The sequence below is a fragment of the Myotis yumanensis genome, unplaced genomic scaffold, assembly GCF_028538775.1.
Source record: "Myotis yumanensis isolate MYYU_CA2020_CCGP unplaced genomic scaffold, mMyoYum1.0.hap1 SCAF_2, whole genome shotgun sequence".
Lineage (NCBI taxonomy): Eukaryota > Metazoa > Chordata > Mammalia > Chiroptera > Vespertilionidae > Myotis > Myotis yumanensis.
Window position 1 is genome coordinate 12,518,230 of NW_027223753.1, and position 25,703 is coordinate 12,543,932.

The window sequence follows — 25,703 nt, forward strand, 5'->3', positions numbered from 1 at the left end:
ATTACAAAGCCATGGTTCTCAAAACTGCCTGGTACTGGCACAAGAACAGACATATAGACCAATGGAACAGAACAGAGAACTCAGAAATAGACCCAAGTCATTATGCTTAATATTTGACAAAGGAGGCAAGAGCATACAATGGAGTTAAGACAGTCTCTTCAATAAATGGTTCTGGGAAATTTGATCAGTTACATGCAAAAAAAAAAAAAAAAAAAATGAAACTAGATCACCAACTTACACCATACACAAAAACAAACTCAAAATGGTTAATGGACTTAAATGTAAGATGGGAAACCATAAAAATCTTAGAAGACTCCATAGGCAGCAAAATATCAGACATATGTCATACCAATATCTTTACCAATACAGCTCCTAGGGCAGTGGTTCTCAACCTTCCTAATGCCGCGACCCTTTAACCCTTTATGGTCCAATTTTATTTTTGGAATTCAAACTGTCTGGTCCAAATTAATTGATGGGATTGAATGTTGAACAGGTTTGCAGTCGACATTGGACCTGCTCCTAGCACCTGGTCTGTCAAGTCAACCTCCATGTTGGACTGAAAAGGGTTAATACAGTTCCTCATGTTGTGGCGACCCCTAATTTCATTGTTACAAATTGAACATAATTAAAGCATAGTGATTAATCACAAAAACAATATGTAATTATATATGTGTTTGCTGATGGTCTTAGGCGACCCTCCAAAGGGGTCGCGACCCACAGGTTGAGAACCGCTCTCCTAGGGCAATGGAAACTAAGGAGAAAATAAACAAATGGCACTACATCAAAATAAAAAGCTTCTGCACAGCAAAAGAAACCATCAACAAAACAACAAGAAAGCCCACTGCATGGGAGAATGTATTTGCCAATGTTATCTCCAATAAGGGTTTAATCTCCAAAATTTATAGGGAACTCATACAACTTAACAAAAGGAAGATAAATGATCCAATCAAAAAATGGGCAAAGGGCATGAGTGTGTGTGTGTGTGTGTGGTGGGGGGGGGGGGGGGGGTTGGGGGTTAATGGGGGGGATGAGGACACATTTGTAATACCTTAACTAATAAAAAAAAATTAAAAAATTAAAGTTAAAAAACTTAAAAAAAAATGAGCAAAGGACCTAGACACTTTTCGAAAGAGAACATACAGAAGGCTGAGAGACACATGAAAACATGCTCAAAGTCACTAAGCATCCGAGAGATGCAAATCAAAACGACAAGTGCTGGCGAGGATGTGGAGAAAAAGGAACCCTCATGCACTGCTGGTGGGAATGAAGACTGGTGCAGCCACTGTGGAAGACAGTATGGAGTTTCCTCAAAAAGTTAAAAATTGAACTCCCATTTGACCCAGTAATCCCACTTCTAGGACTATATCCCAAGAATCCAGAAACACCAATGAGAAAGAACATATGCACCCCTAGGTTCATAGCAGCACAATTTACAATAGCTAAGATTTGTAAACAGCCTAAGTGCCCATCAACAGATGAGAGGATTAGAAAACAGTGGTACATCTACACAATGGAATACTACGCTGCTATAAAATAAGAAGGAACTTTTACCATTTGCAACAGCATGGATGGATCTGGAGAGCATTATACTAAGCAAAATAAGCCAGTCGGAGAAAGATAAATATCACATGATCTCACTCATCTGGAATGTAATGATCAACATAAACTGATGAACAAAAATAGATCCAGAGACAAGGTGCAGGGGAAGGGGGTGGGTTAGAGATCAACCAAAGGACTTGTATGCACGCATATTAGCATAACCAATGGACATGGAGACTGGGCCTGTGGGGGCTTGCCCTCAGGGGTGGGAGTGGACAGGAGGAGTGTCAATGGGGCAAAAGGAGACATATGTAATAGTTTAAACAATAAAAAAATGAATATGACAATTTCAGGTGGACATATCTAAAAGAATAATTTAAAATTTTCATTGTTAACTTGTGTGGCATAACATTAAAAATATTTGTACAGAAATGTGAGGGTCAGGAATGTGTCTGGTAGCTTCATAATTTTAAAAAATGCTAGAGTTACATGGGTTCTTGAGGTTCATTTACTTTGGGTTTTGAGCAGTGTAAGGTACAAAGGGAAATTACAGAATTTCCAGTTCCTTTAAAATACATTTATAGGTCAAAAAATCATGAAAATAGAAAAATGCCAAGACATGTTACTTTCTGACATCACTAACCTCTACCTCATCCCTAATCAAACAAAAGACAAATTCTTCTTTTCTAGCTATCCTCTGGTTTACAAAAAAGAACCTGTATATCCTCTCACTCAGGTACTGGTAAGTTACATTACTAATTCCAAGGGTATTTGCATTTCAAACAAATGTACCATAGTAGGACGTTAACTTGACCCAAAAATCTGTTTGTCCATTTATCCATGAACACTGCCTTGCAATGTCAGGCCATTTAACGGACAAACTGCTTACACGAAGAATGACTGTCTGAAAGTATGACTTTGGTACAGTCTTGTTTTACACTAATTTCAGTTCTGAAGCATGGCTTGAATTCCACGGTACTGCTTTGTTTTTCTTTGTTATGTTCATTTAAAATTTGTTCTCACTAGCCTCTCCTATTTTTGGAACTACCACATCAGTAGTTATTGAATGACAACTCACAGGTAGGTGTATGAAAACAATGAAGGGTCAAACAAATCAGTTCTCCAACAAACGAGTGATCTTTGGGGGACATTCACCTGTACCCATACCAAAACCAAGACTGTTTTTTCAAAGAGTGACTGACAAAAAAGCTGCAGGTCATCACCCTGCTAAGGAAAAAAGTTCCTGAGATAGTGATGGTATTAGGAATACCGATGCCAATGGAAGCCAGTCTGTTGAGGAAACAGGTGATTTACAAACATTTATGATAAGTTTCTCCCTGCCCTAACTTAACTGCCTTGCATTGTTTACTTTTCTGCTCTAGTTTACTGTGTTCAAATAGATGTTCTACTGTTCCAAGAAACCAAGAAACCTTCCACAGACATTTGTAAGGAAATGGCCTCAAAAATTGAGCTGGATGGGAAAGCTACATCTTAAAAGTAGGGATCAGGTTTTTGACTTGTCAAGCTTCCCTAGCAGAGAGCGCAAAACAGACAATACTGGGGATGCTGGTGACTAAAACCTCCCTAGTGCATATCTAGATCAACTGCTGTGGAGTACTCATTGTCAAATTGTATAACTTAATTTAACAGGTATAGAGAAAGCAAATTATACAGTGTAGGGCAACGTTGCATAACATGGGCTATACTGACTTGTTAAAAGCCATATTCTATGTGCTAATAACTTGAGTAGTTGATAAGTCTCAGATAATTTTTGATTTAAATTTTAAAAACCCAATGATTAGTTCCTAAGATCCTAGGTGATGGTCTATTAAAAAGAAATAATTTTGAATTGGGAAGAACACAATGCATTGATAATATTAATGACAAAATAATAATGATAATTACAGGAGAAAATAAAACTTTAAAAGAAAATGTGGAAGAGCATTAAACTTATCTGCAAGTCAATCAAAGAGAGCACTTTTATTTTTCAGAACTAGTTATAAACCTTTAACGTTCTGATAGCTATTTTCCTAAATCCAGGATTAAGGAGGTCTTGCATAAAGGAGTTCCTTTAAGTTTAGGATGGACTGGGTTTCAAAATTCTGAGGAGACAGGATTAGGGACTACAGGCCATGAAAGTTTTAATTGGTTTCCAGCCCCAAAGCAACAAAATTAACCATTGAGGAACTGGTTCATATGAACAAGGCAAAAAAATAAAAACAAGAAACACATGTACGATGAGTGACATATACCTTGGAGGCATTTTGTATATTTGAAATTTCATTTGCATTTTTATACAATGGAGCAAGCAACTCTTGTGCAGGCTGCACTAAAACATAAACACACCATTGAAGAAATCAGACTAGGAATTTCAGCATTCATTTGATGTTTCTGGAAGTCAAGGAAAGTAGCCAATTAAAAAATAACTCAAATACTGCTTCTTTTTTATGTTCAGCAAGCACTTAATTAATGGCAGAATAGCTTACCTGGGGCAGGGCTCTTTCTTGAACTTAAGTTCTGAGACTCCACAATCTCTTCTGTTTGCCCATCTGCTTCTACCTCTGTTTTGTTCTGAATCTCTTTTACATCTTCACTAAAGCAAGTTCTTATGCTCTCATCCTCTTCTAAGACTCTGTGGACTGCAGTGGGAGCACCAGCAGCACTAACATCAGTGGCAGCAGCAGGAACAATGACTGGTGTGGGAGGAGGAGAAGCAGGAGGAGTTGGAGGAGATGGAGAAAAGGAAGGAATTGTAGAAGGGGTGATGGGAGCTGAAACACATTCCACTTTCATTTCTTCTGGGGGATTTTCCAGAATCTCCAATTCAAGAGTCAATGGCAACACCTCCTGTTTTACTAATTCCACAATGCTCTCCATGGCTGGTAATTTTTCACTAACTCCATTCATCTCATTAATTAGGTTAGTACTAGAAATTAGTGGAATCTCATTAGGAGCTACACTACAAGATTTCTTGCATATGTCATCATCAATTACATCAGTTTGCGAAGGGCCTGATGTTTCTGTGCAAGATGTGAGGCTGGGTACAGGAACTGTGTCTTCTTTTGAGGAGGAGAGGTCGCATCTGTCATCTAGAGTAGTGGTGAATATTGGCTGGCTACTAAGAGCAGCAGAAGTGGGGGAAGCAATTGAACTTCGGGCAATTGGAGAAACAGCAGTTGGTGATGGAGGCAGAGGAAGCTCTGGTATGGACACTGCTGCAGTAGTCTCACACATCTGGCCCAGTTGTTCTTTCTTTTCCCCACTAAGGACTAGCCTAAGCACTGGGGAAGGAGACTTTAACACTGGATCTGGTTTTGGCTTCTCCTCTGGGAAAGAAACAAAAAACAAGTTTTAAGAATAATTCTTGGATCAGAGATTATATTGTATTATTTTGGGCCAATTCTTTTCATTTTTTACCCTAAATCATGGGTAGCAGAAGAGAGACCAAAGTATTAGACATCTACCACTTCAAAAACATTGTCATTTTTTTCCTAGTTACATCCACTATCACATATACAGTTTATTTTGGAGAAGGAGAAAGAATCAATTCATCAAATGATTATGACAAGATTACTAAGAAAAAGCTCATTAAAATTGAAGCTAAATCATTCTTGGAATGGGAGTGGGCCTTTTCTTTAAGGTAGCGATAACTTCCATCTCCACTGTATCTTGTTCCCTGTAGAAATTCTATCAAGGATACACTATAGTGGCAGAATAGTTCAAGGGCAAATAGAGATTAAATTATTATAGACTGACTAGAGGCCCAGTGCACAGATTCATGCACTGGTAGGGTCCTTTGGCCTGACCTGCAGGGACTGAGCTGAAACCGGCTCTCCAACATCCCCTGAGGGGTCCCAGATTGCGAGAGGGCGGTTCTCGAGTGACACACCCCAGAATCGGGCTCCCTCCTCTCTGGTTCCGGGTGCATCACCTGAGAACTGCTGCTGCCAAGTGACTGCAGCTCGGCAGCTCCTGCATTAAACTTCTGCCCCCTGGTGGTCAGTACACATCAAAGCTTAAACTTTTATAAATAGACTAGAGGCCCAGTGCATGAAAATTCATGTACTGGAGGGGGGGGGGTGTGGGAGTCCCTCAGCCCGGCCTGCCCCCTCTCACAGTCTAGGAGCCCTCAGGGCTGGGAAGTGACCCGGCGATCAGGGGAAAGCAACACCCCATCACACCTCTGCTGCTGCCAAGGCTGGCAGTGCAAGCCTCAGCTGGCAATGGTTACCTGAACCTCGGGCTGTCCTTGGGTGGCTGGGCAGCTGCCATCCAAGGCTTGCCTGAGCCTCGGGCCGGCCCTGGGTGGCTGGGCAGCCACCATCAGAGGCTTGCCTGCGCCTTGGCCAGCTCTGCTTGCCTGAGCCTGTCAGTGGTGGGTGTAGGAGGACCCGAGGCCCCCAGTGGGCCTGAGGGGACTGGGTGCCACCATCTTGTGAGGGCATGATGGTCAATTAGCATATTCCTTCTTTATTATATAGGATATTTTTATTCTATATATTTCTACACTTTGGGAAATTTTTATAAAGAAGATGTATTACTTGTTTATTTATTCATCAATGAAATTTATTATCTATCAGCAAAGTAAAGTTCCTGAACATAAAAATTCATTTCTAAATTAATTTAACTTTCACTTTTCAAAAGTTAAAGGCATTAAATTGAAAATTCATCTTGTGCCTTCATTGTAAAAATAAATTCTTTAAGGAGAAAACAATTAATATTCAGATAATCAAGTCCAATAAAAAAGAACACTTAACATATATGTCTGAAACATTTTAGTATAATATGTAAAATGCATGTCTCTGTATAGACACAGAAAGAATAGCAAGAGCAAGAGAGAAATAAATTGATAATTATAATAAAGGTACCAGAAAATGTAAGAAACTCTAATTCATAAGAATTTCCATATTTTAAAATTCTAGATAAGCTGATATGATTCATCCTTGTGGGAATGAAACCCAAAGGAGATTCAGATTTTTTCTAACCTTGTGCTTCCTTAGTGGCTCTAGTGGAAAAGCAGATATTCATGAGTATGTTTTCAAATGCAAACAAAAATTTTAAGCCCTATAAAAAACAATCTACACTGAAAGGACTTTCCTTTCTCTGTCAGAAATCTTTAGGCATCAACGAAAATGAGTCTTTACAATAGATTGTGGTGAACCAAGTCTGTCAAAGAAAACACACTCTGTTACTCAGATAAACAGACAATAAATATTACCAGTGGGTTGTTAAAGGCTAATTTATTCACTGCAACTACTTTTACTAGACTTAAAATTCACTTTAATTTATGGGCATAAAGGTCAGTGCTTCTTAAATTGAACTCTGCCTGTTTATTGTAATGGAGAAAAGATCAATAGGCTCTCACTGTCAAATCCCTCAGATTAAGTTGCCAGGGAAAGAGACAAAAATATTTCAAAGAAATATATATGTGCCACATATATAACAAATAAACATTTATTAAAATATCTCTGATGAAAATAATTTCCAATTCAATGGAATAATTGCTAATGAATGGGTCAAGCATCCAGATTACAGGATAACATTGTGAAAGCACATCACAATAACACTCTTTATACATAGATGCAGTAAATTAAACAGTGAAAAATAATAATTCTCACATTAATAGGAAATAAAATGTGACACTAGAAATAATCAAACAAAAGGAGACATAGGACTGAAACTTCTACATACCCCTGAGAAAAATTTAACATTAATTAAACAAATTAGAAACAAAAAGTTATTTTGAGAGCTCCTTATTCTGAAATTAAAAGTTCCTTAATTCATTCATTAAAGCCCTGGTGGGGCTCAGCTGATTAGAGCATCTTCCCGATATGCCAAAGTTGTGAGTTCAAAGTTGTGAGTTTGATCCCAGGTCAGGGCACATACAAGGGTCAACCAATGAATGCATAAATAAGTGCAACAATGAATCAATGTCTCCCTCTCTCTCTCTCTCTCTTTCCCTCCCCCCCTTCCTCTCTCTTTTTCAAGTCAATCGGTAAATTTAAAAAACACACACACAAATACGGCCTTTAATATAGAAAGTGGAAAAGTATAATATAGTAGATCTAAATAAAGAACATAGATTTTATTATTAAGATAATGCTTTGCAGAGCCAAGATTATTTGAAACCTAATATACTGCATTAGAAATGTTTATAACATTTGGCCATCTTTAGGAACTTGTGGGAATTCCATTTTTAAGAATTAAAAAAAAAAGATCATGTAAGAGTGAAAAGAGACAGAGATCTGGAATATTTAAGGCAAAAGTATAATAACAAAAAGAAGAGAAATAGACTAAATGTGTAACAATGAGGGATTTATAAATAAATGATGGTCTGGGCATATCATGGCATATTATGTAATGATTTAAAATAGGCTTTTAAAAAAGCATTTAATAATATGGTAAGTTTATAACAAAAGATAAGTTTTTTTTTAAAAAGCATGGCACAAACTGTATGTAGAGCATAAGTCTAATTTGGTAACAAAAAATATATAGCCCTAGCTGCTGTTGCCAGTGGTTAGAGCATCGGCCCTAGCACTGAAGGGTCGCAGGTTTGATTCCTAGTCAAGGGCACGTATAGGGTTGTAGGTTTGAGTGGAAGAGGGTGCATGCAGGAGGCAATCAATCGATGTGTCTCTCCCATTCGTGTTTCTATCTCTCTCTTGCCATCCCTCCCTCTCCACCTTCCACTCTCTCTCTCTCAAAAAAAAAAAAAAATCAATGGAAAGAATATCCTTGAGTGAGGATTAACAAAAACAAAACAAAAAATAAATCAATAAAAACTATATAATAATGCCCTGGTTGGGTGGCTCAGATGGTTAGAGCATCATGCTGGGCACCAAGAGGTTGTAGGTTGGATTCCCAGCCAGGGCACATACCTAGGTTGCGGGTTTGAACCCAGGTTGGGGTACATATGGGAAGCAACTGATCAATGTTTTCCTCTCTCCCACTTCCACTCTCTATAAAATCAATAAAACATCTTTGGGTGAGGATAAAAACAAACAAACAAATAAAAAATATATAATACTAACATATATGCATATGTGAAAGTCTGGGACATTTATTAACAATGACTCTGATAATGAGATAAAATACTTTTTCTTTCTCATTACATATAGTAAATATAATGAATGTCATATAGGAAAGAAAGAAAATACTACTCCCTTTTATTCTCATATTGTGGTGGAACCAACTGCCTAGATGAGTGCCTTTTGGTTGTCATGAGCCTTATGTGACTGAGAGGGTGCTACTGTCATCTAATGAGCAGAGACCAAAAATACTAAGCATCCTGCAATTTGAAAGATAGTCTCACTTAACAGAGAATAGTCCTGTCCTTATGCCAGAACAACCTCAACTGAGCTACATTGCTTTACAAGTGATTGGATTACAACAAAATGCCATTCACTAAATACCTACCCAACACCAAATGCTTTCAAAAGGCACTAAGACCAAGGCAGAAAAACTTTTATTTGTATTTAATTATCCTCAATACACTGGGCTGAATGCACTTTCCCCCAAACAGCAAACAACAATCATTAAAACCAGTGGTCGCCAACCTTTCTGACCTCATGGACCATCAGTGGTCCACAGACCACCAGTTGGCGACCGATGATTTTAAACTGTCTTTATACAATCAACACCAGCTGAAATTTTAATTCATTCAATAGTCTTTCTCGCTACACACCAACCTGAGGTCTTTTCCTGGGTCTTTAGATCTTCATGTAACCACTCTAGCTGTTCATGACAAAAACTCTGAAAACCAGAAGCTTAATAGCAGCTGACATTTATCAAATAAGCACTTATTATGTACCAGGAACTGGGTCAAATACCATAAATACACAATGTTCTTTAATTCTTGCAACTGCCACTGGAGTAAAACTGATTATATTCCTATTTTACAGATGGGGAAACTGAGGGACTTAGAAATTATGTCATAGGTCCAAGGTCATATAGTTAGCAAGTGCTAAAATCATAGCCTTTCAGTTTAGAAAACAAAACGGTTTCTGAAAAAAGAGGTATTTAAGTGACTCAAAATGGTTGGAGACTTCAGGGCTAACATGGTAGATTTTATCCAGGGCAAACCCTCAGAAATGATATTTCCATTGTATAGAAAAACCAATCTGATGGCAGAATACATAATCGATTGATTCTTGGAGCTAATATACCAATCTTTGAAAATAGTATATTTAATATCCTACTTTAATTTTAAAGGACATTTTTAAATTTTAAAAAATATTTTCTGAAGCCCAAGCTAGGTGGCTCAGTTATTTAGAGCATCATCCCATGCAACGGTTACAGGTTCATTTCCCAATCAGGGCATACCTATGTTGCAGGTTCAATCCCAGTCAGGGTACATCTGAGAGGCAACTCTTTCACATCGATGTTTCTCTCTCTAAAATTTACAAAAACATATCCTCGTGTGAGTATTAAAAAAAAATTATTTTCAGAAAAAGAATGACCCCTTTCTAATGTTATCTGAATTATATAAACAACAACTCGCCCTAGCCAGTTTTGCTCAGTGGGTAAGAGTGTCGGCCTGTGGACTGAAGGGTCCCAGGTTCAATTCCATCAAGGGCAAATGCCCGGGTTAGAGGCTCGATCCCCAATAGGGGGCATGCAAGAGGCAACCAATCAATGATTCTCATCATCAATGTTTCTATCTCTCTCTCCCTCTCCCTTTCTCTGAAATCAATAAAAATATTTTTTTAAAAATACTCCTTCAACTCTGACCAGTGTGACTCAGTTGATTGGGCACTGTCCCATGTATTGAAAGGTTTCCTATTAGATTCCCAGTAGGGGATGTAAGAGGAGGCAGCTGATGGATGTTTCCCTCCCACATGGATGTTTCTCTCTCTTTCTCTCACCTTTCCCCTTCCTCTCTCTATCAAAAATGAATTAAAATACTAAAAATAAATAAGTAATAAAAAATACTTCTTCAAAAACTATTCTATATATTGGCAAGCTATTGGTAGAATTTCAAATAGAAAATTATAACTACCACTGAGTTTTCTGAAAGACAGTTGACACTAAGAGGAAGACAGTAGTAGTCCCAAAGAATTATTTATCAGCTCTATGTACTTGAAATGAAAGTGTTTTCTTTTCATCAAGGCAACCTGAAATATTTTCCAATTCACCCATATCTATATCATATGTCAATTAAAAATGTTGGTTTTTATTATTCAAATTTCCACAAAGCATAAAAAACAGAGGAAACAAGAATTCTGCATTCTTCCTTCTGAAAATCAAGGGCTATATGAGACAAAATGCAAGTGTCTAACACAATGATGGCAAACCTTTTGAGCTCGGTGTGTCAGCATTTTGAAAAACCCTAACTTAACTCTGGTGCCGTGTCACATATAGAAATTTTTTGATATTTGCAACCATAGTAAAACAAAGACTTATATTTTTATATTTATTTTATATATTTAAATGCCATTTAACAAAGAAAAATCAACCAAAAAAAGTGAGTTCGCGTGTCAGAGGTGTCATAGGTTCGCCTTCACTGGTCTAACAACGAAAAATCTTAGCAGGTCAGAGCTATCATCATCAAGGAATATTATGAACTCTTCCGCATGGCCCAGCTATGTAGAGAGTCTGCATAGAGGATATATTTAAAGGCTTTTTTGCATAGTAAGTATTCAGTATGTTTAGAATAATTCTAACTAGCAAAAGGATTATAACTGCAAAAGTAAAGAAGTAGTTTGGAAGGGAATAATCTGAAAATTATTCTCTACTCAGACTGAAAGCATTCTAAATTTTGTCTGAAATCTGCATTATCATTGGGACTAGGAAGTGGCTTTCCTCAATACCTATGAATCACACTCCTGCACGGTGAATAACTTTAACATTTAAAAATTTAGCTTTAAGTATGCAGGAGTCTCTAATCAGAACAATACTGAAAGAAGTATTTGACAGTGCAACTTTTAGAAGCATGCCAGGTTATCTATCTTGTGGGCTAAAATGATCTTATAAAACAAATATAACACAGAACTTATTTTAGCTAAAGTCAACCTAAACCCAATAAGGCATCAAAGAGAGACTGTAATATCCCACTTTCTGGAGTGAGATTTCCTTGAATGTTTTCTATTATAAATCCAAGAGGATTTATTTATTTCCACAAACATTTGGCACTCCACGTTCAAAGTCAATAGGTATAGAGACCTTAGTATGATTCCTGTATCAGTAGTTATGGCTGTAATTTAAGCCCATTTCAAATGCTAGGCTTGTCCCCACAACAACCCTGTGAGGTAGGTCTTCTTTATTCCATTCTATAGGTGACGGAACTAAGACACACTGCATAATGACCAGTGAGACCAAATAGTTAGTGCATGATGAAGTCAGTGTTTGAACTCAATACTATCCCCAACTAAGGCCATAAAAGCCAAACTTCTAAGAAGAAACATTTTGTTTTTAGAATGGCAGGACACACAGGAACATGTTGAATACATCAATAAAACTGTGTTCTTCTTGTAAAGCAATACATGCTTTGATTTATTCTCCCAACCTTGTTGCAGAAAAAGTTTAAGGCAGTTAAGCTTTTATAAATATATACTGACATTGAGGCATTAAGATTAATGTAGAAAAAATTTTACTAATGACCCCTACTTTAATTTCTTAGATGTTGAACACTGTGATTCTCAAACTCAAAGCTTTGTTTAAAAGTGGGTATCTAAATAATCCTTAAATGTTTTACTCTCACTCTTAAATGCTAAGGAAAGTGTATTAATATAAAAAGAGAGTAAAGATAAGAGGGAGGAAAACAGTCATACACAAACCTTGCTTCTGGTCGCTAGCTGCAGTGACAGGGGTGCTGGCAGCAAGATGAGCGCTCTCCACAGTCCCATAAACCACAGGGCTGTGCTCGGGGACCTGGCTGGGCAGCTGCTGGGATTTGAAGTACAAAAAAGGGTGATAATGAGCGTGCGAACATAAAAACTAGCAATATGGAACCCAAGCCAAGTGGGGAAGACAAAGTGGAACAGGAGATCACAAAATTAAAAAAAAAAAAAAAGGAAAGCAAGGAAAAAATATATAGGCCAGTTTAATAAATTCAAAAAGTATATGGGAAGATGGGGAAGGAAAGAGGCAGCAGGAAAGGGAAAGGAAAAGAGATGATTACTATTAGCCACAGCAAGAGAAGACAGCACAACAATCATTAGTACAATGCATTCAGTAGTGTTCCTTCTAAGGAGAAAGAGACTTTCAACCTAACAATAGAGGTCACATCTGAAAGGTCACAGCCTCCCAGTCAAAGACCAAAGGGGTTTTGGTCAACTTCACTTATAAACTACCTAGCAAAGTAACTCATCTGCCAAAAGCAGGACAAAGCACGATGGGTTTTAAAACCAGTTACTGGTTCAAGAAAACAATACTGAGGGGTGATCCTTGTCATTTGTCCATATTATCACATAGATAAATGCAACTTGCAAAGTCTCTAAAAGAACTTTCACCTTAAAAATGTCTTTAGCTTCTGAGTCAAGGATAATATCTTTTCACAGTCAGAAATCAGACTAAAAATATCTTAGCGGATATTTTAATTTTCACTCAGCCAGTATATTGAAATAAAAAGTGCCTACCAAAATCTTAGCAGAGTAGGTTGAAAAAATTGCAGCCATTGTTCAACTTAGAGGGAACAAGAATTAAACAAGAAAAGGACACGGACAGTCATTCTACATCACATTCCAGGCAGGTATTTGTTCTGGATTTGAAGGTTACAAAAGCCACAAAACAAAGCAGTGTCTCTCCTCGGAGATCTAAAGTCAAGTTTTTGATAGACACAGCCTCTGACATTGAATTCCATCAGTGCTATCAGAGCAGAGCTCCCTGCATAATTCTGATTTTCTTTTTTTGTTTTGTTTTGGATTTTTTGGATAGGTGGGATTTAGGTATAGATGATTTGGGGTGGATAGGGACACTTAAAAGTGAGAGTTCATAAAAACATTTTTAAGTCAGTTAAGTCTCATGTATAGTGGGAATATAAAATAAAATATTTCAGTTTAGACATATCATTTATTTTATTACAGGGGAAATTCTTATTTCACCTATTCATGAGATTATGGAACTGCTTATATTCCACAATTACTTCTAAATGGACTGCTAAAATTATATTTCCACGTATAAAAAATGAAGTTACTATTTCACTTTGAATCATGGCCAAATAAGTGAACAGTAGAGCCATGATTAATTTTCTTTGAATCTTTAGTTCCAGTGGAGGGGTGGAGTTGGGGGGGGGGGGGGGCTGTATTACTAAAATTCAAAAATTAGAAAGGCTTCATGAAAATACAAACTTAGTTCAATTCTATGACTGAAAATAGCTCCAGAACAATGGAAAGATTCCGTTACTTAGCATTTATTAAACAGTTATCCACATCCCAAGAAAAAAAGAACTGTAAAATGTGTAATTTACCTGAAAGGAAGATAATATTAACTACTCCAATTGCCTAGGAAATTAATATCCCCCCCTCAAAAAAAGGGTAATTGCTAAAAGTAGGTCACCAAAATAACATCCATAGATAAAGTCACATGTTTAAGACAATAAAAGGATCATGATACCTATACATAAAGATCGGAGAGCTTTTCCAATCTAAGATTAAAAATACCTTCAGTCATATTAAAGAAGCAACTGCACAGACATTTTTAAATTAACAAAGTCCTGGGAAGATCTTATGCATAAAGCACTTATAAGGAAGGAATGAGATAACATGGTTAAATCACAGTTCAAAATTCAGGCATCTAGTACATAGCTATATAGCCAAAAAATGCTAGAAAAGTACTTCAGTTTCCTTAACTGTAAAATGAAAAGGAACTAAAATTCATTTGAACTTTAACATTTTCTAAGCCTCTGATAGTAGCAAAAAAAAGAGCACATTAACATGATATATAATTCAATACTTTAATCTTGTTTTAGAGTCTTTTTAATTTATGATAATCTCAAACTTTATCTTAACCTCTAATTTCAATTCTTCTCTCCTAATAACTATAGTCTGTTACTCCTAATATCTACAGTCTGTTACAAAGGAGTTCCTCATCTTTCCAAAGCACAAATAATCATGGCTTATTTAAACTAACCGATAAATCAGAAAAATCAGGAAACACACTGGATATTGTGACTCAAAACATCACAAAAAAAAAATCACATCTAATACTGTATGAATTTTGACCCCTATAAGGAAATGAAGCTTTTGGGTAGCTAGAGAATTTGGGTATATGATCTACACTGCTTAGAACATTTTAAGGAATTTCAAAATCACTACACTTCAGTCATTTTCATTATAGGTGGATATAAAAATTGATAAAAATGATTCTGGAAGGGCAATTGGTATCAAAATATAAAATAAGCCAATAAAGATGACCAGGAAGTCAGAGGTAAAAGGTCTGATTGGCAGAAAAATAAAAAACCAATTCTCATTTTGATAAAGGAACTTAAAAGATATCTGATAATATCCAAGAAATTAATTTCCTTTATGAATTCTACTTGAGAATCTATTCTGTTAAAGATTTATATATTAAATTTGAAGTACTGGCCTTAAGGGTAATAGTAGATTTGGGCTCACTATAGGAATTAATGTTTTAAACAGAATGTTTATCAACAGGTGAAACAGGCAACAAAATCTTGAACTGTCCTTAAGTATTCTTTGTACAATTTAAAATCCATTTGCCTTTATATAGCCTATACAGTTTCTACTCAGAGGCCAACTTCCTTACTATCTACTTTAATGTTGTGTATGACAGGATGCGTAAATATGGAGGTAATTACAGATAGGGAGTCACCAAACCATGGTCCAGGGAACACATATCTGCTTTTCAACTGCCCATGAAACAAGAACTTTTTACATTTTTAAATAGTTGGTGAAAAAATCAAAAGAACATTATTAATTGACACATGAAAATTACAGGAAACTTAAATTATAGTGCCCATAAATAAAGTTTTATTGAAACAGCCATTCATTTACATATTGTATATGGCCTCTTTCATGCTACAATGACAGCAATTAAAGAAACTATGGCTGCAAAGCTGAAAATATTTACTATCTGGTCTTTTACAGAAAATGTTTGCTAACTCCTATAATTTACTGAAAGAAAGCCAGAGACTCCAAATAGTATACAAATATTAGCAAAACTCTGATATAATTTATTGTTATCCTAAGAAGCTATTTGAATATGTCACATTTCATTATTTTAGGTATATAGCAGACACTGGGGATTGGTTCCAGGAGCCCCATGAATACCAAAATCTGGGGATGCTCAAATGCCTTATATAAAGTGATGTAGTATTTGAATAAAACCTATATACATCCACCTGCATATTTTACATCATCTCTAGATTACTTATAATAGTACTGCAATGTAAATGCTATGCAAACAGTTGTCACACTGTATTGTTTATAGAATAATGACAAGAAAATAGTGTACACGTTCAGTTCAGACACAACCATCATAGGCCTAAACACATAGTACATGTCAGCAACAATTATAACATTTTTTTCTAAATATTTTCAAACTACAGTTGGTTGACTCTGCCCATGCATACAATGAGCTGACTCAAATTGATTTTTCAAAGTGCTATTCAATGACTTTAAAATAATCCTTGAACAAATACCTGTTGTTTAACATATAAATCCTGAGAACAACCAAGCACAGCACCTACTGAGAAACATTATGAGGATTGAGAAGTAAAATAACAATAAATGACTCCAGAAAAAAGGACCAAAACATGCTTCTTTACTAAGTGGGAGAGAATTCTCCCAGTTCATTCATTAGAAAGGTGTGCATGTGTTTCCCCCTGGTGTTTACCATGTACAAAATATTGAGAACCCACTGGTAACTAAAACAGACAAAAAATCCTTGGCTTCATGGACCTTATATTCTATCAAGGAAAACATATTAAAGGATAAACCATATACATATAATATTGCTCAGCCATAAAAAGAACGAATCTTGACATTTGTGACAACATGGATGAACCTAAAGGGCATTACACTGACTAAAATAAGTCAAACAGCCTTAACCAGTCTGGCTCAGTGGATAGAGCATCGGCCTGCGGACTCAAGGGTCCCAGGTTCGATTCCGGTCAAGGGCATGTACCTTGGTTGCAGGCACATACCCAGTAGGGAGTGTGCAAGAGGCAGCTGATCAATGTTTCTCTCTCATCGATGTTTCTAACTCTCTATCCTTCTCCCTTTCTCTCTGTAAAAAATCAATTAAATATATTTTAAAAAGTAAAATAAAATAAGTCAAACAAAGAGTGTATGGTCTCACTTATATGAAGAATCTTAAAAACAAACAAACAAACAAAACTAAGCTCACAGTCAAGAATAGATTGGTGGTTGCCAGAGGCAGGTGGGTGAAATGGGTAAAAAAAAGTTTAAAGGCACAAACTTCCAGTTATAAAATAAACAGGTTATGAGGATGTAATATACAGTATGATGACTATCCTATATAATAAAAGGCTAATATGCAAATTGACTGAATGGCAGAATGAACGGTCACTATGACATGCACTGACCACCAGGGGGCAGACGCTCAACACAGAAGCTGCCCCCTGGTGGTCAGTGCATTCCTACAGGAGAAGCGCCACTCAGCCAGAAGCCGGGCTCACGGCTGGGGCTGGTGAGTGCAGCAGCGGTGGCAGGAGCTTCTCCCGCCTCCACAGCAGTGCTAAGGATGTCCGACTGACGGCTTAGGCCCGCTTGGGTTTAGGCCCGCTTGGGTCTAAGCCATCAGTCGGACATCCCTTGAGGGCTCCCAAACTACCAGAAGGCACAGGCTGGGCTGAGGAACACCGTACCCGCCCCCCGCCCCCAGTGCATAAATTTTGTGCACCAGGCCTCTAGTATTTAATAGTATTATATATTGCATATTTAAAAGAAGCTAAGAGAGTAGATATCAAAAGAAAAGAAACTTTCAAAAGAAACTTTTTGTAACTGTGTATGGTTAATGGATATTAACTAGACTTATTCTGGTGATCATTTTGCAATATACAGAAGTCTATCAAATCATTTTGTATGCATGAAGCTAAAATAATGTTATATGTTAATTATACTGCAATAAAAATTTTTTAAAAAAAGAATACACAGAGGAGAGGTAAGACAGAGCAAGGAGATGAGTAAGGAAGTTACTGTTGTCCAGGGGAGAGATCAAAGTGGCTTAGAGTACAATAGCAGTGAAGGTGGTAAAGAATGAGTCGGATAGGACTTGCAGATATAATGGTTATAGAAAGTAATATAAAGAGGATTTAAAAATGACTTCTCATCTTATGATCTGAGCAACTGGTATGTCAAAGAGATTTCTTTAACATACTTATAAATGTAAAGAATGCTTATAAATCAGAAAATAATCAACTCAGAAAAAAAATAGTCTCCCCAAAAGAGATGTGTACAAAAGACATGAATAGATAACTCATACATATACACAAATAACCAGTACACATCAAAATTCTTAACTCCACAAATCAGTAAATAAAAATTAAATGGGATTTTTAAAATATCAAATAAGCAGTATGTAAGGAAAGGGGTATTTTTGTCTACTGCTCGTGGTAGATTAACTGGTACATTTCTGGAGGGTAGGTTACAACACCATAACCCAAAAATAGGTAAAGTTGTTCGCCACAGTATTGTTTATATTAGTGATAAATAGGAGAGAAAAGTAATACCCATCAATTAAATAGAGTACTTCCAAACAAAGACATATCATGTAGTCTTAAAAATTATAATAATACCTATAGTCAAACATGAACATTTCTGCATGATCATAGAAAAAAGAAAGGTAGTTTTACTAGTAAAATGGCATAAACCCAAATACACTAAATTATAGATATAGATATGTATATATGCATATATGTACTAAAAATTGTCTTAGGGTTATTCACCAACTAATAAAAATGATTAACTCTCAGTAAGATTTAGGATTACAATTTCTTTCTTTACTACTCTTATTTTCCAATGAAGATTTATGATTTTTAAACATACAAAACTCATTCCATTTAATTCTAAAAATACATTTTCAACAATAGATAAAAGACTGAATATGATAGTTTCTTGAGATCTTTTACAATACTTGTGATCCCCTACAACTATAATCATGGTTGCAAGATGATTACAAGCTGCAATGTTCAATGTAAGGCTGGTAGTAAGTGGTAAGAGAGAAATTTTGCTGTCCATGCAAAAATTCGAGTCACACTTTCTTCATAATTAGGATTCAGACTTAGAGTATCTAAGGTAAAATAATACCATTATATTTAATAATAGCACTTTATTGCGTAATAGCAAAGGCTTTCACAAAATTTGTTGAAGATTTATGAAAAAACGTAGTTCAAGTAAAAACAAAGAATCATTTAAAATACAATAAAATTTAATGTTATTAATTCTCATTAGTGGATCATTATTGGAATGCCAAAACAACTTAAAACAAACTTACTTCTCTGGTTTCCAAAAGGAGATAAAGTATCTCAAAAGCAACCTTAAGTCAAATTTTGTTTTCTTGTTTAAGAAAATTTCTACAGATACTGAAGCTGGAGAACATTAGTTTTATTAAAAATTCAAGACAATACCCTTTTGGAGACAGACCTGATGAAATCAACAACCCTACTCTATAATTCTTTAAGGTTTCTAGGTATCAAATTTATAAGAAGCTCTTCAAAAATCTCAGTAACCTGCTGACTTTGAATTTTCCCAAATGACAGGAGAGGCTATAACTTTCCTAAGATGTGCCAGCAATCAAGAGTTTCCAACCTTTTCTCTGCCCCTACACCCTATGGCAGAGGACATTCTCCCAAGTTATAACTGTGTTTCACTATCAGAGTAATTCTTAACAGAAAAGAATCTTAACAGGAAAGAAAAAAGAACAAAAGGAAGTAGGGAGAGGAAGAAAGGTAGATAGTTCATGAAAAAAATTAAGTGATTTTATGTACAACACCATGCCTTTGGAAGCAGACAATTTTGGAAGCCTTGGCATCATGTACTTATTTTTACCCTACAGGGTTCCATAACAACTTTCAGGCAGCTAGCACATTTCTTAATTTAGAAATATTCTTTGTGCCTAATTGCTAACAACAGATATATAACTGAGAGATTTTTATGCTGATGAAAAGTAAACAAAAATTTCCCCTTCTTTCTCACTTTGATATTTAAGAGCTAAAAGGGAACTCTGAGATTACATAGTTCAATCACATTATACAAATGAAAAAATAGGGGTTTAAAGAGTTTGATGTTCTGGTCCAAGGTTTTAAATCTCAGTGACAGAGTGGAGACCAGCAGGAAGTGTTCTAGAACTCTATGATGTCCATCCAGGCATCAACCACTGTCTGTGATCATCTTTATAGGCCAGTGATGGCGAACCTTTTGAGCTCGGCGTGTCAGCATTTTGAAAAACCCTAACTTAACTCTGGTGCTGTGTCACATATAGAATTTTTTTGATATTTGCAACCATAGTAAAACAAAGACTTATATTTTTGATATTTATTTTATATATTTAAATGCCATTTAACAAAGAAAAATCAACCAAAAAAATGAGTTCGCGTGTCACCTCTGACACGCGCGTCATAGGTTCGCCATCACTGTTATAGGCACATGTATACATACACAGTATGTATATTTTTAATATATTTGAGATATAAAATCTCTAGGAGTTATTCTATAGCTCATTTTAAAACCTATAGGAAACAGGACAATTTCAAAATCTTTAGGGCAAAGCAGCAGCAGAGCAGCAAAAATCTGTTTCCTCACATATACCCAATGAGGTTTCCCTCAATTAACTCTTCTTAGCTTGCATGCTTGCCAAAATCAAACTCATCATCCACTTCTTCACACATCCTCATGTACACTCCCTGCTGTGTGTTACTCTATAAATCTAGGCATCTAAGCTTGAAGAATTACCTCTGACCCCTCCCTCTCTCTCACATCTAGGGGAACCATGCATCCCTGTTTACCTGGATAGTACAGCTTTGTCTGTTATCCCAGCAAAATGATTAATAGCATTCCCATTAATTTCTAAAGTAGTCCAAATTTAGATGATGCATTATATGGTCACTCTTATAATCCCTACTTAGTAACCAATTGCTGAATATTTCTCTAATTGGCATCCCCTCTTTCAACTGACTTTCTAATTTATCACCTGAAATGACAAGTTTCCTTTCATCCAATTTCCCATCTCCATGTGCTTTTGCATATGATGTCCCTCTGCCTAATACCCTCTCTCTGTCCATGTGGTGAATACCAATCTGGGAACTCAGATCAAATGGCATCTCTGCTATGAAGCTCCCAGACTTCCAGTCATTCTCTGTGCCTCCTAAAATAACAATAATTGCAATACCGAAACAGGTAATATTTGAGTGCTCATTATGACCTTAGCTTAAGCAATTTTAAGTATTTGATCTCATTTAATCCTTATAATAACTGTATATGACAGCTTTTATTTTCCTCATGTTTTAAAATGTGGAAGCTAAGACTCTGGAATATTAAGTAACTTGGCTAAAGTTACACAATTAAGTAGTAGGACTGGGACCTGAAACAAAGTATGTCTGATTCTAAGCCAAAGCTTTTAACCTCTCCCCTGTGCTACCTCACCTATACCACCATTACTGTTTCTGTGATCCAACATACGTATTTGAGTCTGCGCTGCAACTCTGTTCCATTTGTCAACTTGGTGCTTTAATAATTCTCCGTATACTAGTATACTTCATAGGAGGACCAGTTATATACTAGTAAGTGTCCTCTGTCTTCCTTAAAGAGACTGCAACAACCTCAATGACAGGGAAAGGCTTTGTTACTCACAGTATATGTATTATGGCTCAAAGCAGGTTATCCATAGGCCAAAAGCAATACAGTATTTACTATTCAAATTCTGATGCAGAGGGTTGTCTCTTCTGCAGTCTTACTAATTATAATTAGGCCAAAATTGGCAGTTATTAAGTTAAACCCAATTGGTTTGGGGTTTAAACCCTTTGTGTAAACCCTTTGGCTTACAGAGTGCTATTTGTTAGTAGAACTGGTAGCCAACATTTAAAACTTGTAGATTTTTTACATAAATAGAGATTTCTAGCATCCTTTGAAAGACTGAGTTAACATTTTTACACAATATAATAATCTGGCAGTAATGACCGCCTCTCTTAGTAACCAGGGATTATCCTTCTATTACTCTATATGCACCACTCTTGATGAATTTCTGGAAATATTTCTAGTGTATATGTGTCTGTTAGAAAGCTATTTGTTCATTTTGTGAATTTCATGCATTTGGAAAGACAACAGATTGGTAACTGGATTAAATTGCAAGTTAACTAAAAAAATAAAATAAAATAAAACAAATAAATAAATAAACTGCAAGTTAACTAATAAAATAAATGGACACTTCATGACAACATCACACTCAAAAACTATTACCAACATTATAATCATTGACTGATGGCCTTTATCAAATAAAATATACATTTACTGTGCTTTATGATTACACAAACACATATACTTGTATTCAGGCCTGTGGTCACTGGGGAAAGATAAAGAGCAAAAGGATTTCTGTGGCTAAGGACAGAGGGATAACAGAAAAACATACCAACCCACAGGGAATTAAAATGCAAAATAGACTAACACATGTTCAAATTGAAAATTTAAATAGAAATCAACAAAAGGTTGTCAACTATAAGGCTTGACAGTAACAATATTTTAATAAATGTAGAAAAATACAGATTAAAATTTAACTGCCCTGAATAACCAATGCTAAGTTTTTGCTATAGTATGCCCCTACCTAACAGAGCACATAAGTAGATATTTAAATGTGTAAATGCTGCTTGTCCCATGTTTACTTCCATAGACAACATTAAATATAAGGCCGCCTTGATCATTCCAGACTTGAAATATCCCTGGAGAAATAATGGGAAATGGTTAAAAGTCCTATTAACAAACATTAATATGACCTTACAATTCACATATCTAGATGGTTATATATTACACTTACTTAGATGATGGAAGACTAAGACAAATGTCAGGCAGAGACTACCATCATTTATAAGCAAAACATATCATCACACAAAGGCCCAAGAGTTAGACTTACTAAAAATTCAGATTTTCAAGGATCTTTAAACACGGACAGGTATTTGTCCTCCCTGCATTGCCCTCCCCGTGTAAAGATGGCATTTTATTTATTCTTTTTTATGGAAATTACTGGGGTGACAATGGATAATAAAATTATATAGGTTTCAGGTATACAATTCTATTAATACATGCTCTGTATATTGAGTGTTCACCACCCCAAATCAAGTCTCCTTCCATCAATATACATCCCCCCGCAAACACTAACTTTTCCTTTGGTAACCATCATATTTTTGTCTGGGTCTATGAAGTGGTTTTTTGCTTTGTTTTTTGCTTAATTCCATGTATTCATGAATTTAATTATTAAGAACATTTCCAAGAACGTTTAAAACCTATACTACTAAAGTTAATAGTCTATCATTCTTAATACATTACATTTGATTATCCGTATCACTTATTAGTAAACTGGGCTCTGAGGAATACCTCACCTCACTACCCAACCACAAGATGGGGAAGCAAGCAGTCTCTTACTCCTAATAACTTTGGTTTTATGTTTTACATGCTGGGCTTTCACTTTAGATATTCTGAAGATCTGAAAATCACGCGTGTCCTCTGAATGGTTTTAACGAAATTTATTAGTAACCCAGTGAGGAAAACAAAATCCTCTCAAAGTTGGGGGATTCCATTCTCTATTGAAGTTTACTAAACTCCAGCTCTTCCTGAGATGTCTTGATTTCTAACAGCAAGACAGTGAACTCTTAAGACCATGATAGCCACTTCTGCAACAGGAACAAAAAGGTGCTTGAACTAACATAATTGACTAATAACCTCTGTAAATAATTAAAAAAGACATTCTCCACTCGAGAATCCCATTTATGTAGAACTAAAAGGTAAGAGATGTGCCTATAATACATCTAACTATGCTGAGTAACACAGATAATCATCTCAAGCAATACTGTTCAGTACAAATGTTTAAGTTCTCAACCTGACAGTTTGCATTAATGTAGTATGCACCATTTAATTCCTAAGGCTCCATATTTAAAACAAAATACTCATTTAATGATGAAGTTTAAATGCAGCTCCTTTTTAGTATCATTAGGAAAAGTGGCAGCAGCTATGCTCTGAATGTGAAGGCAATACACAGAAACATTATCAATAAAAATTTGTAATTACTGTATAAATATTTGTAAAGAGAAACAATATTTGTAAAAAGAAATAATGATGTTTAAATATCATTTAGATATTCGAGGCTATGAGACAACTGATGGAAATGGAAAGTACAGAAAGCAGCTATAGAAAAAAAAAAAAGAATTCAGTTGAGGTTAATGAACACATACATACCATCATCCATCATGGCTCACACCAACTTACCTGGGGAGGAGTAGGTGTGGATGTGGGTCTCCCAATGGGTGGAGTAGGATTTCTGCTGCCACCTCCAGACATAATCTCTTCTGTTATGTCTTTACCTCCCTGGTTTGGATCCCTAATTCTTATCTATAAGATTACAATAAGACATCATATTTACAGATGGGGTGTCTCTGTAGTAGATTTATAGGCATATAATGTACTAAAGTTGCAAAACTGGAAAACTGGTCAAATATCAAAGTTGATAATTACCACATTTGATTTTATTTAAATCGGAACTATATGGGGTCATTCAGAAAAATTTAAGCCATTAGCTCTGACATGAACTAATTAAATAACAAACTAAAGGAGACTTAGTTGGCTGAATTTCTAGGCCAAATAAGCAAAGTATTAACATTTATCTTGTAAGCAGTGCCAAATGAGTGATGTTAAAAAAGATAAGATCCATAAAATAGTTTTAAATTATGGAACTTACTCTGCACAACAAAGTTTTAAAGGCTTTAAATCAGCGGTTCTCAACCTGTGGGTTGCGACCCCTTTGGCGGTCGAACGACCCTTTCAAGGGGTCGCCTAAGACCATCCTGCATATCAGATATTTACATTACGATTCATAACAGTAGCAACATTACAGTTATGAAGTAGCAACGAAAATAATTTTATGGTTGGGGGTCAACACAACATGAGGAACTGTATTTAAAGGGCCAGAAGACTGAGAACCACTGCGAAATGGTTCTCTAACAAAATGAAAAATGTACATATCCAAGGACTCAGAAATAGGAATTTATGTTATAGATAACCTTACATATGTACTAAAGGCCCAGTGCACAGATTTGTGCACCAGTGGGGTCCCTCAGCTTGGCCTGCGCCCTCTCACAATCTAGGACCAATTCGGGTCACCTTGGGGGTTTGTAGTAGTGAACAAAGCGGCAGGTGGCTGGGGAGGAGCCCGAGCCCAGCGCCCGCTCATTCTGACTCCGCTGCGCCTGCTGCCTCCGCTGCTCAGTAACACTGCTACAGCCACGCTTGCCAGCCCTGAGCCCAGTGTCTGGTGCTTGTCGGTCAGCTGAGCGCACTGACCACCAGGGGTAGCTCCTTCATTGAGCATCTGCTCCTGGTGGGCAGTGCGCATAATAGCGACCGGTCGTTCAGTCATTCGGTTGCTTAGGCTTTTATATATAGATGTAAGGATTCTCACTGCAATGTTGTTTATTGGGGCAGACATAGAAATATCTTACAGGCTGATGAAGAACACAGTAGTTAAGAAATTATGCCATTTCCTTTCAGTTAAATACAAAATAGCCAGTTGAAAGAATGAGATTGACCTACATGTACTGATATGGAATGAACATCAAGATGTACTGATAGGTGAAAAGAGGAAAAATGCAGATAAATATGTATGGCCTTCTTGTTTTAATTTTTTGAAAGGCTACTTATGCTTATATAGATGTCAGTGGACACTGGTTCTACAATAGAGTTGGAGTACCTGGGTGTAGGTCTTCCATCCTGGGACATTGCTAAGACATACAGATTTGTCATTACCTCTAGTGCTTAATGACAGTAGCCCTGGCTTATTGAAAATTTCAAAAAAATCACTAATAAAACCATCTGAATCTCAAAGCTTTTTTGGAAGTAGTTTCTTCAGTAAGATTATAAATATCAGCTATATCTTTCAGGTTTGATAGCTTGGTTCAAATACAGTTTTAAGTATCACTTCTAATACATCTGTTCTACTTTCTTCTTCAGTAACAACTACTATTACTGTCCTCCAGTTTCACTGTC

The 25,703-nt window shown here is 36.2% G+C and overlaps 1 protein-coding gene across 19 annotated transcripts in view; it reads right to left on the reverse strand.

Moving 5' to 3' along the window:
• EIF4G3 (eukaryotic translation initiation factor 4 gamma 3) overlaps positions 1-25,703 on the reverse strand; it is a 274,226-nt gene that overhangs the window by 100,329 nt on the left and 148,194 nt on the right. For 12 of the 19 annotated variants that reach the window (XM_070404280.1, XM_070404267.1, XM_070404263.1 and 9 more), the window contains 3 exons: positions 23,931-24,053; positions 12,315-12,423; positions 4,026-4,865 (listed from right to left, as the gene is read on the reverse strand). In XM_070404280.1, coding sequence (XP_070260381.1) covers positions 4,026-4,865; positions 12,315-12,423; positions 23,931-24,053 — 1,072 coding nt within the window. Of the gene's footprint in view, positions 1-3,772; positions 3,931-4,025; positions 4,866-12,314; positions 12,424-23,930; positions 24,054-25,703 lie in introns of those variants that run through there. The other 7 variants (XM_070404282.1, XM_070404264.1, XM_070404274.1 and 4 more) reach the window with 2 other exon arrangements.